General features: G+C 45.6%; 1 protein-coding gene across 1 annotated transcript; it reads left to right on the top strand.

The window, feature by feature from the left end:
- Positions 1 to 2,032: 2,032 nt before the first annotated feature.
- On the top strand, positions 2,033 to 8,347 carry T265_05300 (hypothetical protein; the record flags this gene model as incomplete). The annotated part of the gene is made up of 2 exons (XM_009170283.1): positions 2,033 to 3,887; positions 5,071 to 8,347. The coding sequence occupies 2 exons, from the start codon at positions 2,124 to 2,126 to the stop codon at positions 8,179 to 8,181; spliced, it is 4,875 nt and encodes a 1,624-aa protein (XP_009168547.1).
- Positions 8,348 to 13,096: the final 4,749 nt, after the last annotated feature.

Genomic DNA, 13,096 nt, shown 5'->3' on the forward strand with positions numbered 1-13,096 from the left:
GTACAGTGAGGATCACGCGGTCCCCATCCTGGAAGGCGAGTAGCACCGACAGCACCCAAGCGTTTCGTGATCTCCTTCATATTCCTCTGCAAGTCAAGGGTTGGCCACCTCTCTCTTTACGTCGCTCTGAATTGGGCATGGAAAACAGCACTCTCTTCAGCAAACGATGGCTAGACATACGCAACACACGTCCCAACCAAAGCAGCTCTTGGTGACGGACACATTCTTCAATGGATGTACCCGTTGCGTAACCGAAGAATTGTCTTCTAATTGCCTCGTTACGGATACGCCGACACCAACCCACACAAGCTATGATTCTGAGACAACGATTGTCGAACACCTGAAGACGTCTCAGTTACGCCGCCCGAAAGGCCAAGTCTCACAGCTATACAACAAAACAGCCTGCACACACGTCCCTTGAGATTCAGGGATACATCACTCTGACGCCACAGGTGACCCAAGTTAGCAAAAGCGACCCGAGCCTTGCAGATTCGTGCATTGACCTCATCTGTTCAAAATATGCGAAACGCTCCACAACTTCCAGTACCTCTCCCTGGGTTGTAAGTGGCGTGTTCAGTGACTGTACCACCACGAGCATGAGCTTAGAGTGTGTTGCAAAGTGCATACCAAAGGACGGAATGACTGGTTGGTTCATTCAAAAAAAATCTGCCACCTTATTTTATTAGGGGCAAACCGGAAATCTCCACTTTGTTGACGCTCGTGTTGCTTCCAAATTGACCAGGTGAGCATGTGTGGAAGTAATGAAAAACTAGTTGAAAATCACATTTTGGCTGACGACAACATTCTGAATCCAATTGGTGATCCCGTAGGCTGTTAACGGCAGTTTTTGCAGTTGCCAACCATTCTCAGTGCAGCATTTAACGGACGGCGAGTGCTCACAACAGACAAGTCAAAATAGTTATTTATACATGGATGGGACTTCCCGCACTGTGCACACCGACTTGTCACCGTCCAATTGACCGGTCACAAGAAATGGCCAACCTGAAAACACGTTTACGTTGGTTTTACTTCTTCGTGAATGCTCAAGAAACCAATCGAAAACAAGAATTGAATTCCATCTACAGTGCAAATTCGAAGAGTGCGTCGTTTATCAGACCTACTTGTTAAACATCTCGGATAGCGTATACCCACAAGAGAACCAATTATCCTCAGTCCAGTATGGGCGGAAACATCAGAATGGATATACACTTTAAAAAGAAAGAGTAACGCGATTAAGAACTAATAATTAACTGTGAAGACAAACGTATCAAATCACATCCAACCCTGCCGGATTTTCCGAGCACAGCGCCTACGGATTATTGATTATTTGTGGAAAATACGATGCATTGGATCAATTTTCTTTGAGTTTCGGAAGGGGGGTCTTGATTTGGAATCATCTATCCCGGCATTGTATATTCCTCATGTTTTAGACGCTTAAGACCATGACATTAGTGTTCTGTTTAAATTTAAATTAGGGAAGAGAAAAAGTTTGAAAGTCTAGCTCTGTGTGGGGCTCATCAGTCTACTTATATCAATTTATGTCACAAATTCCTATTATGAAAGCGACTCCAGTACGGATATCTGGCATCTTATTGCCCTATATTCCAGTTAGAAGCCTCATCGTACCAGTGTGTCGTGTACAGATCAGGTAAATGAGTCCTCTTTACCTGTCTGTTTGACCATAGTGATCCAGCAGTAAGCACGATTCTTCCAAGCACTCGGGTGCATAGGTTGACGGGCACAAACGCCCTTATTTGGGGAACTCGTCACCTGGTTATCCTCATTTTACAAGACAGTTGCGAGAGCTGACTAACAAAGTTGAAAATCCGTTCTTTCAAGTGACTTCCATTTATGTCATTGCCCAGGCTTACGGGGTCCTTCCCACAAACAAGAAAGATGTGTGCATCTTTTCTCTCTCCTATCACGTATAAAGTGATATCGCTTACGTCAACAGTTGAATTATTGATTTTTGTAGCATGACAAATCGATCGCGCCTTCACGGTGACCTTGGCTCACAGATTTGCACGATGCTGTTTTAACAGGCAGCGGTTACATTATCCTAACAAAGCTTATGTAATTTGGCGAGTCTACCGCAATGTCTACCTGTCTTTTCGGCAAGCATAATGAACCATGAATGCTTTCACAGAACTGACTGCGATGCCGGGACAAACTTACAATGTTGTGGAAGTGTACAACATCTAAAACATTACGAAGCGGAGTTTGTTCCACCACCTCCTCCTCCTCATCCTGTAAACGTTTTCGGTTCAAAGACATGCGAACGTCACCACTCTCGGAACAAGGATAATCGACAAACAGTTAACCAGAGAAACACATCTTTTATCGACCAAGACGATGGATTATCTTTAGGGAAGCAGACATTATGTAACCAGTGGAGCTTTCAGGGGCCAAACATCTGTAGCCTGCAGCCAGCAAACATAGTACATTTAGATGGTGATGCAGCCTGTTCAAACTCTAAGGTACATAATTTTTCTAAAGACAACATACCGACCGGAGCTAAATTGACTCCTACATTCCTTGTTCCCAATGCACAAGCCTCTTCGGTCAGAACAAACGCGACCAATGTGAGCCCTCATGGTTTATTTAATTCAGTTTCTTCGTCGGGTGATTATCTTGCATCTCAGGCAAATGTTCCTCCATCCAAAACCGAAAGGAATGTGGAAACGTCATTCACTGCATCCAACTCGAACTCTTTCGGACTAGTCATAACCACTAACCTCGACTCAGACAACCAGAATCGACAGGTGTCACAATTTGAAACACCATTTTTGAACATTAAAGCTCTAGGAGGTTCTATTCCCCGAGTTCATGCAAAACCAGTGGTTTATGTGGATAATGTGCCACAGCGGAGATCCAGTTCCTTGGTGACTAGTGCGCCCGATAGAACCGACCTGCAGCGTCGCTATGTGACTGAATTAAAGCTGGATCTTCGTAGGGGTCGAGCTCATCGAATGACCTCTAACTGGCGCTCAAACTCAAGTGGACGTGCTAGTCCAGCAGATGGCAGGGAAGAGATCTTCGAGACCGACCCGGTTCCAGTAAAAGCCATATTGTGCCGAGCGGCACCAAGCAATTGCATCGAAGATGATATACTCACACTAGGAACTCACTTTGAAGGTTATGTTCTCAAGCCACCTCCTCCTTATTGTGAGAAAAACCACTCTGTTTTCAAAACGTCACCTGAGTGCGACATAATCAGAGAGTCAAGAACGTGTTCTACTGCTACAACGGAAGACAAACTAAGCACACGTCGATCTAATTTAGATTACCCCGGAGCAGCCGCCGTGAATGTAAAGTGTGCCACACCACAAAACAATCTGGCGTGTCTCGGAAGCTTGGGAGTAACTTACTCCGCAGAACAGCTCAAGGCAAAAAGAACACCTCAATTTAACTTGATGGAACAGAGCCAGATTAGTCCATCAACTATCTCTAGCACTTCTACTGGTGGACTCAAAGGACGTAATTTATCCACGGACTCGACGCTGCCGCCTCCAACCTCCAACACACCTAGGTGGACAAACACTCAACCAGAAACGGTGGAAATTAACGAATCGCTCAACGATGCATGTTTTCCAAAATTTCAGACAACCTTCAGCCGTGTTCAAAGGGAAATCTGCCTTGACGACACCAGCAGGACAAGTGCATACACACACCTACATTCCCCCACAACTGAGAAGCCACCTTCGGTGAAAACGTCTGGGGACTGTGTTAGCTCCAAGACTGTTGTGTCTCCCGTTGCGGGAAAAACGTCACGTGGCACACAATCGGAACAGTTTAAAACGGTCAAAGTTGTCCGAGATGTACAAATTCAAACTGGACCGTTCGAAGACCAAGAGACACAAACAACTGGATCACAGGCTTCAAACAAGGTAGGTACTCAAACCAGACACAACCAGTGTACAAAAAAAAACAGGAAAGCACTAGACAAAACCAAGGTAGGCGCATCATAAACGATAGATTCATTTGGGTCTCGTAAAGATCAAATTGGTATGCAGTTGACTGTATTTCGCTAACTTCATGAGATTTGAGTTCAAATAGAACACAAGGTTGAGGTTTACTCGGGGAAGGGCGAAATCGGTCTGGGGCTGCCGAGGAGTTCTCAGCAACCCCATGTGTAGGGCATCACGCCTGTGATACACTACGCTGGTCATTAGGCAAAATTCCAGATAAGCCCGTCTTCCTTCCCCCCAAGAAGAACGAACCGGATGAGTTATCTGCCTGTTTAGAACAATAATTATTTCAAACAGGAACCATCTAATCAGATTGTTTGGGACTGGAGCTGTGAGCAGAAGATTATCTAAAGGCTTTCAGTGCTTTCTTGGGTAGCAAGACTACGAGGTTGATAAAACTCTCGGCTTCAGTTACCTGAGTTACTACCGTAGTAGTTTTGTTATGATCAGTCGCCTGTGGCCGAACGGTTGGGTGTCAACCTAATAGCCGGGAAGTCGCGAGTTCGACACTCCCTGAAGTTTCGTGAGGTATGCAATACCGATGGTTCTCAATAAGGATAAAGCAGCTGTGCATTGCTTCTAGGCTTTCCAGCACAGATTGGCTTCACAGGGGGAAATCTTAGTTGAAAACCATTAGGCTATGCCTGTGTGTACGGTTGATGAAGGGATTGGTGGAACAGACCTCAGAGGAAGAACAGATCAGAGTTATTAGTCAGTCTCAGGATCCCCTGAACTCGTGATGAACACGTACTGCGTTTCGGGGCAAACGTGTAAATGGCGACAGTTTGATTGAAGAAGAGTTTTTGATTCGTAACCGTAAATTGGTTTGTAAAGCGCCTAATACATACTGAGTTGTACGCGCCTAGCATACAGCTTGGGCATTGTTTCTTGAAGTCTGATTATGAACTCACTGGACATCCACGCTGGTGACCTTGATAGTGCTGTATTCCTGGAATTGAATTGGCAAAGGGAAAAACGGACACTGTTCTAACTTACTCTCCTGTCCTCCTGTCTAGGTGTGGGCGCCCTGGCAGTATCCCAACCCACGTACAACCATGAATCACACATATACAAATAAACTCTCTTCTTACTTTTGTTACAGGCATGTGCTGCTCACCTCCCAGTAGACAGAGTTGCCAAAACACCCAAAAGCCATGCGCATCCAAATGAGACATGGTTGAAACATTCACCTAGTTACACTGAGAGCAGACAGGCAAGCAAGCCGCTACGCCGTCCGTTGATAGATGAAATCGGCTCGGTGCGACCGGGTGGCATGTCGTCTGTAGACCCCAATAAATCCAACACATTGTCTCGGGTTGAACATCCAGACTCCGTAAATGTTCAAGGAAACTCTCCAAAAGCCACAGTTGCCATTGGTGCAGGAGATCACGCAAATACGAATGACCGGAGACCTAGTCACATGACTGAAACACAGATGATCAACTCTTCTCGTCTAGGTGATGAAAGCAGAACTTTGTATCAGGTGGTACGTGGGCAACCAGTTGCTGAACCAAATCAGTGGGATAATTCAGAGGTGGCTAGAACAACGAATCCGCAGTTGTGTCAGAACCTACTCACTTTGACTGCCAAAGGCTTACCGACTTTGAAATGCCCACCAGCTCATGAAGAAAAGTTTGGCGTAAACACATCTGGATTGGTTCCCAGCTCACCTGACCTGATCCTAAACAATGTAACTGTTAAATCAGGAGAACAGCAACACACAACAAAGCCGATTCAAGATTCCGAAAGTGTGGGGACACGCGAGCAGGTCACATTTTCCATCTTCCAGAATGAGGGTGTTGTTCTGGTAGACGGCTTAAATACGCCTAATTTGTGTCAAAGTTCTATGCCTCAGTCACCAAATGTTGCAGTGTCATTCAAAAATGACCCACAGACTGTGGTGACTTTGACTGCGGGTACCGGTCCCCAGCCCCGAAAGGGTCCATGTGCGACAACAAGCGACGAATGCCAAACCAGTTCCAATCCTTGTAGCTGCTGTTGCCAACAGGCCGAGTGTGGATTGTCCGCAAGCAGCAGTTCGAGTGGGAGTCAAAGTTGCCAGTGCAGCTGTTGCTTAATTCCGAAACTCGATGCTGGCAATTGTGAGTTTAATGTGACAAGACTCCCATCAATACCTGAGACAAAGATAGGGGCCCTCATGAATACCAGATGTGTTGGAAAGACGGTTTATGATGATGGTACTCGCGGTCATACCTGTGACATTGTCTACGATCCTTCCAGAGAGGCGAGTGGACAAAACGCATATAGACAAAAGATGACCTCCACATCTTCCACTGGTTCATCCGCTTCATGCGACGAATGTAGCAGCCATTGTTCTTGTTATTCCGAATCCTGCGCTAGCGAAAACGTACCCGAACACTATTCACCAACAAGGAGGCCAAACAGTCCTTTTGTGAACAGTCGCAGTTACTCACGCCAGGATCTACATCCACTCGTAAAGAATGACGCCTCTAGAACAGCAACACTAAATCGCTTCATCCTAGGAGCAAATGAGACCCGCCAACAGCTTCGCAGTTACTCACGCCAGGATCTACATCCACCCGTAAAGAATGACGCCTCTGGAACAGCAACACTAAATCGCTTCATCCTAAGAGCAAATGAGACCCGCCAACAGCTTTCAAAACAAAGAAATGCTGCACAATCAGATGAGAGACCTACTTATAAAGATCATCGAAAGCCAAACTTAGTTTCTAACAAAACCGTTGCTAAACCAAGCTCCTCAAACCCATCCAAGCCGCCTGAGAGAATTCCCAGTCAAGTTCCGGCAACGGCACTTCAGCAGAAATCAGTAGAACAGGTCGAGCAGTCCGCAGGTCAGCAGGTACCTCAGAATACCGTGAAACCTGGTTCGAAGTTAGACACGCTTTTCAATATGGTAAGTGATAAGGAAAAAAGACTCATCTTACAAAGATGGCTTTTAGAGCAGGTGGCCTACTCAACAAAAAGAAATCAGCAGACACAAAATAAAAACGATAAAGCTCAGAGGAAACAGGAACGCTCTTCTCGAACAGGAAATGTGGAGGCTGGTAATGGGTCGGCAACTGAGTGTACCTGTACAAAATGTAGGAATGCAGCGGAAAGGCGTAGTTTGAGTGCGGATAGTAAAGATACATTGAACTGTTGTTTGGACGCGAATCAGAATACTCGATGTCAGTCAAACATACAACACGAGGGCCAACTGGCACCAAGCAACAGGTTTGGAAGGGAAAATATGAAAGCAGAGGTTGGACGTAATGAACACTGCTCACCGAGTCAAGCACGATTATCACGTGTTCAGACAGTCTTCAGACGGTCTTCTACTGAGACACCCCATCGAGCAGAGAACGACTCAAATATTTTTGGTCGACGAGATAGGCGAGCTACCAGTGAAGATCCCAGAATGAGTGCAATAGGAAATCCTATCAGAGCACCCACAGAACATATCATCGCACGCACGCGAGCCAGCCAATCGGCTGATAGAATGGCTTTCGACGACCAGTCACTACCAGCGATCATTGATCCTCAAGTTGCGAAACGCACACCCAGAGGAGATCCCGGTGATAGAGTTCGGAATTTGCATGAGATCAGATACTCCCCTGCAGGGGACGAAGACAGAGGTCTGAATTATGGCCACAAAAGTGCAGAAAAAGGAAACACCGGTGGACCTACAACGAATCATGGGGTCTTGAATGATCAACCCACAGACCTACGCAGGCTACCAGTGGGACTGATCCCACCGACCACCAGAAAAGGCGGTCCTGATGCGAACACTAGACCGGCATGGAATAACTATGCGATGAAACCTAGTCTTGAAGCAGTGCAAACATCTTTAAAGAAAGATGAAAGGTTGAATAGTGGACCAAAGTTTGGCCAAAGCCGCTTGAGAGCCAGTATGTTTGCTCCGTCGAATACGCCCACAGCGAATGTGGAACGCATTTTCGAACTCAGCCAATATGACGACCTGGTGAAAAGTCATCTTAATCGAGCTGACCGTAGAATAAAAGCGGTGGGTCTCAAAAACGGATGTGATATAAGAATAGTTGGACCGATTTCGACCAACGAACAGCCCATAGCAGGTACAGGACCAGGACGCTCGAAAGTGAGCTATCACTGTCATATTGCCGCGCCCACGGAGGAGAAAGTATGGAAGTGTGTGAACTTTTTGAAAGAAACCTTTCCAAACTCATTTCTCCGATCAAGTTGGAGAGCATGAATGTGGTGAAATAAACATGTACCATCTCGTTCAGTACTATGTTCAAAAGCAGGGATAGTGACGCATTGAATACCGTTTCTGCATATGGGATGAGACAGGATTTTGCTGCCAACTTCCTGAGATGTTGACAGAAGCACTCTCAAGCACACAAACTTTGCAAGTGGAAAATATAACTTTCTATCATTTTCTATCGAGTTTCCATCTCAGGATTGTATGCCTGATCCATCAAGCCACACAAAAACACGCGGGTAGATGATCAGACACTAGCTAGTCAGCTAGTCATTGAATCAGTTCATCAGGTAGCTGGAGTCGGATGCTTGTCAGTAAACTCATTAGGTTTCCCATATTCATCGGAACCTTCTTGTTACGAGTCAAGTTAGGGTGGTCTAAGAACACGGGACAAAGAACATTTTGGCGCAAAATGAACGTTGGACTGTTGGGTTGTTTGTGACGATCAAGACACACTTCAATCTTAAGGTAAACCACGGTTAGTTTTTGATAGGTAGACTGCCTCCGGGGTTCTGTGTGAACGCCTTTTTTATCGTACCACTATCGCGTTTCGTGCTCCTGTCCCACAAATAACTCAGCAAATTAAAACGGCCTCGTAAAACTTGAAAACTCTCAGAGGCTACCCAAGAATTTGAGTGAACCGCCGTGGACAAAAAAGTATTTCTCATTCGTTTAGATAGAAACTATGAGGTACAAAGGAAGCCAAACAACATAACATCATTTTAGATCGTTGTAGAAGGGTGTTCAGTATCGAACGATTATGAACTACCACGAACTTTCTTTGAATAGTGCTGAATTCGATGGACTAGATACTGGTTGTACGGCAGTGAAGCATCGGTGTTGAACATTGATGTCATGCTGTCGATGATGAGGATGATGATGGTTGGTGTGGATAGACCAATCTCCTGACAGAGACCTCGTGAGAACAGTGGAAACACGTATATAGACGAGCGAAGCGTTGACATTCATGACAGAACAAACCCATCAGTTATTTTGACTAGTGTGTACCTCAGCTTCTTACAAAGCCCACATCAGTCCCCTAACACTCAAGCACGAGAGTTTAAATTTCTTCGGAAAAGTACCGTAACTTCTGATTGCGAAAATGTTATGTCTGCTGATTCAAGGGACACTGGAGTAGACAACCATCTAAACGATTGTCCACACTATTCAGCTCAGCGGTAAAAACACTTGTCCTCATTAAATAATAAATTTCCCAAAGTATTTTTGATGACCTCACTAACCGCCGGTTCGATCCCGCTTTGTAATGATTCGCCAATCTGTGGTATCTGCTGCTGACCCGCTCCAGCGCCTAATGCCGAAAAAAAGACTCGCAGAAGGGAACATGTGAGCGTTAGTGCGTGCGAGTGCAAAAGTACAACGGCCTGAAGCTATTTATTGGAGGGACCCTGTCTGAACTTGGTCCAATGCTGACGCACACGGTCTGGCTTTGATAAGAGGCTGCGAAGCGCTGCACATTCCGGGGGCGTTGTCTGACATTGATCAACGCTGACTCTCACTGCCTGGGTTTGATACAAGGCTGTGAGGCACTGCACATTGAGGGTGTGTTGTCTGTCTGGTCAACATCTAGCAGAGCTGAGGGTATCGGTAGATTTCGGACATTCAGTGGTTGCTTTCAGGAAGCTGACCGTTCTGATAGAAAAGCAAGCCACCATTTCTGTGCCTAGCTGCCATGTCACCAGAAGGATGCTCGAGGGCTGGGATACTGCCAGGTTGCCCAAGCCTAGACAGGGGAAGTTGAGAGGTAGAGGTCGGGTTCGAACCGCAGGCCTACCGTGACGCTCTAACCACTAAGCCACTGATCCAGAACAAACTATAATCCATTCGAGAGACCACTGAAGACTTCACATAGTGGATTTCAGTCTGACAGAGAAACTTGAGAAAGTTGGTATTCACTTTGGTTGACCTAAACCGAAGCTCCAGTTCTTGTCATTAGACCGTAAAAAAGAGAGAAAATGTAAAGGGTATTGTGTTTTGCCATCCACACATGTGAAACAGTTCAAGCGCTTTACTTCAATATGGAAGAGCCACAAAAATGCTAGCGTAGGCTTTTGAACTACACTGCATAAACCCACGAGGTATTATGCCCCACAGCATGCAATTGGACCGACTGCGGTGGGCATGGGGACACACAGAAAAGGCAAATTATACAGACTGTACAACTTTGGTCACATTACATGTCCATTAGTAGTCAACTGCTTTCGCTAAACCATAGTGTTGACGTAAACCAATAATAAACTTTTGATCAGACTAAGGAAATCGCGGGCCGCAAAAATCGGTCGTTGTGTGAGGACTTTTGAGGTTACTAATGAGATATTTTCCTTTCTACTTGTATTGTATCCATGAACGAAGTGTCCTCGACGAACTAGGTGTGCGTAAAACAGTTCACTCACCTGTTGAATTAGATAGTTACTGATGCAACTGTAGGGCATACGTTCAGTCCTGTTGACCTTACATTTTTTGATGATTTACAGCTCATTCGATTGTAACATAAGCACTAGCTGCTTGTGGCCTTGTAAGACTGGCTTCAGTTGACGGTTGTTCACCATTGAATTGTTGCAGCTAGGCTGTGCTTAGTGAACAGCGTGTCCCGTTTCTCACGTACTACAGTGACAGTACTACAGACCTACGTGTATACTGAGGTACTGGTGGTCTGACACTATGGCCTCCACATTGAAAGACCTGAAGAACTGGATGGGCAATTAAGGGATGAGTTGTAGAGCTGGCAGCTCACTAGGATTCGTCTCCTACAATGCGCTTAAGCCATCGATGAGAGGCACAGTTAAACCATTTTCGGGAGAGTGTCGGTTACCATCTTGCTAGTGTTGTCTGAGTTTCCAATTACAGTTGATCGAAATTGGTGAATGTACCAGATTGGTGACCGCAACCTGGTTCAACACGTATAACCCTCTTGCTCTTCGCTGAAGACAACGCAAGAAGTGACGGTGTTAGAGGCGTTTGAGCGGCCAGGTTCTTTCCAGATTTCCTCACAAAGAGCCCGGAGGTTTAGGCATTTCAGAATGCTTGTTATGGGCCAGCGTCCGATCCGTCCCCCCAACCCAGTCTTCTGTCTTCTTTTCACTTTAGGGCTTTACGTTTTACGGCAGTGACGCATCTGGTCAACACAGATGGTACTGTTGGGACAAGTCAGATAGGAGTTTTCAGCAACCTTGTGAGTAGTTTCCTTCATGAAAGGTCAGGTAGGAGTTTGGAAAGGAAATACTTCTTGAGCTTACTGTGGAACGTTACTGAAAACTCTTCGATACTCTTCACCTTATAACCAACTGAACGCCAAACTGGACTAAGTGAAGATACAGATGAACGTTCTCTTACCACGTAAATCTGCATTTCAGGTAGATTCCACTGAATATCTATGAAAGTTGTCTTCCTCAGTGAACTTCAAAAGACTGTGCACTTTTCATTCCATTCCTCACTAAAGTACCTTTTTGAAGGTCGTCCGCAAACAAACCGATATTCGACCGGGTTGAATGTTCACTTCAAAATCCATCTGACCGTGCCCATATATTCCATCCGAGCAGTCAGATTCAGCTCACGCTTTCAACGTACAGCAAAGTGAGGAAAGGTAAAGCGGGATAAAGCAAAGAGCATCTGAATGCATTAAACTTTTGATTTTTTGGGCACAGAGTCTAGTGGTGAACGTGACAAACTATCGAACAATACTGGGCGTCACAGAATCCTACGCACGGTGGTCACTGTGGCCAGAACTAGGTAGTTAGAATGTAGGCATAGCGTGAAGCCGAATGAGGCGAAGAGAACTGACTACCGCATAAGGTCCTTTTGCAAAACTTACGAGAGGCACCAAAGGGCTTGTTGACCATAAGACTGAACCAACATAATCCTTTGGATTCCGATGCACTGAGGGAGATGTTTAACAGGTAGGTAGTAATTTCCCGCCGTACGGCAAGAGATCGTGATAGGAAACAATTAACCCCAATGGAAGGAACAAAGTCATCAAGACGTTTAGAAGACAGACAGCGATGTCGGCCAGAGATACCAGAATTCAGGTGGCAGTTGTATAGGTGTTTTTGTTGACCAATTAGTAGATTCAGCCTTCCTGTTCAGCGCCAAAGGAACCGAATGCTAAACTGTAAATTATCACGAAGCACTACTGATAACGCACAGCTACACCTTTATTTTCAGCTGTCAACTTGGTAGAAAAACCTTGGAGCAACTTTCTAGGCATGCGGTTATTGTAACGAAGGACAGTATGAAATTGAGTAATCCGTGGAAGAAGGCACTGACCCTAGTGAGTTGGTGTATCCATGTCATTTAATCAGTTCCAAGGCGGAAGCCGATCCTCTGCCGTCGATCAAGTAGAATGCAGTTTTCTTTGGGTAAAAAGTTCGAAATGATGTTGACAAATACTAGACATATAAAACGAATCTGGTTGGAGGAACAAGAAATCGATGACTCCGCCCTAGCAAAGGAGAAACACGGGTGTTGATGAAATAGTAGGCAATGTCGTCATCATCATCATCGACAGCTTGACATCAGTGTTCAACACCAATGCTTCAGGGCCGTAAAACCATGGTTTATTTGAAAGCCTTATTGTAAAGAAAAGAGTAAAGGTGGACGGGGAAGGGACTTAGTTCTAGCTTAACACAATCATTCCGAGGTGCCTACACCTCCAGACATTCACTCAGGCAATCTGGATAGAAACTGACAACAAGAATGCCACTCATATCGGTTGGCAGCCATATCTTGTAGTGTCTCCAACCAGGCACAGTGAGGATCACGCGGTCTCCATCCTGGAAGGCGAGTAGCACCGACAGCGCCCAAGCGTTTCGTGATCTCCTTCATGCTCCTCTGCCAGGTCATGGGTTGGCCACCTCTCTGTTTACGCCCCTCCGAATCGTGCATGGAAAAC

This window comes from Opisthorchis viverrini (genome assembly GCF_000715545.1).
Source record: "Opisthorchis viverrini unplaced genomic scaffold opera_v5_98, whole genome shotgun sequence".
NCBI classification, from domain to species: domain Eukaryota; kingdom Metazoa; phylum Platyhelminthes; class Trematoda; order Opisthorchiida; family Opisthorchiidae; genus Opisthorchis; species Opisthorchis viverrini.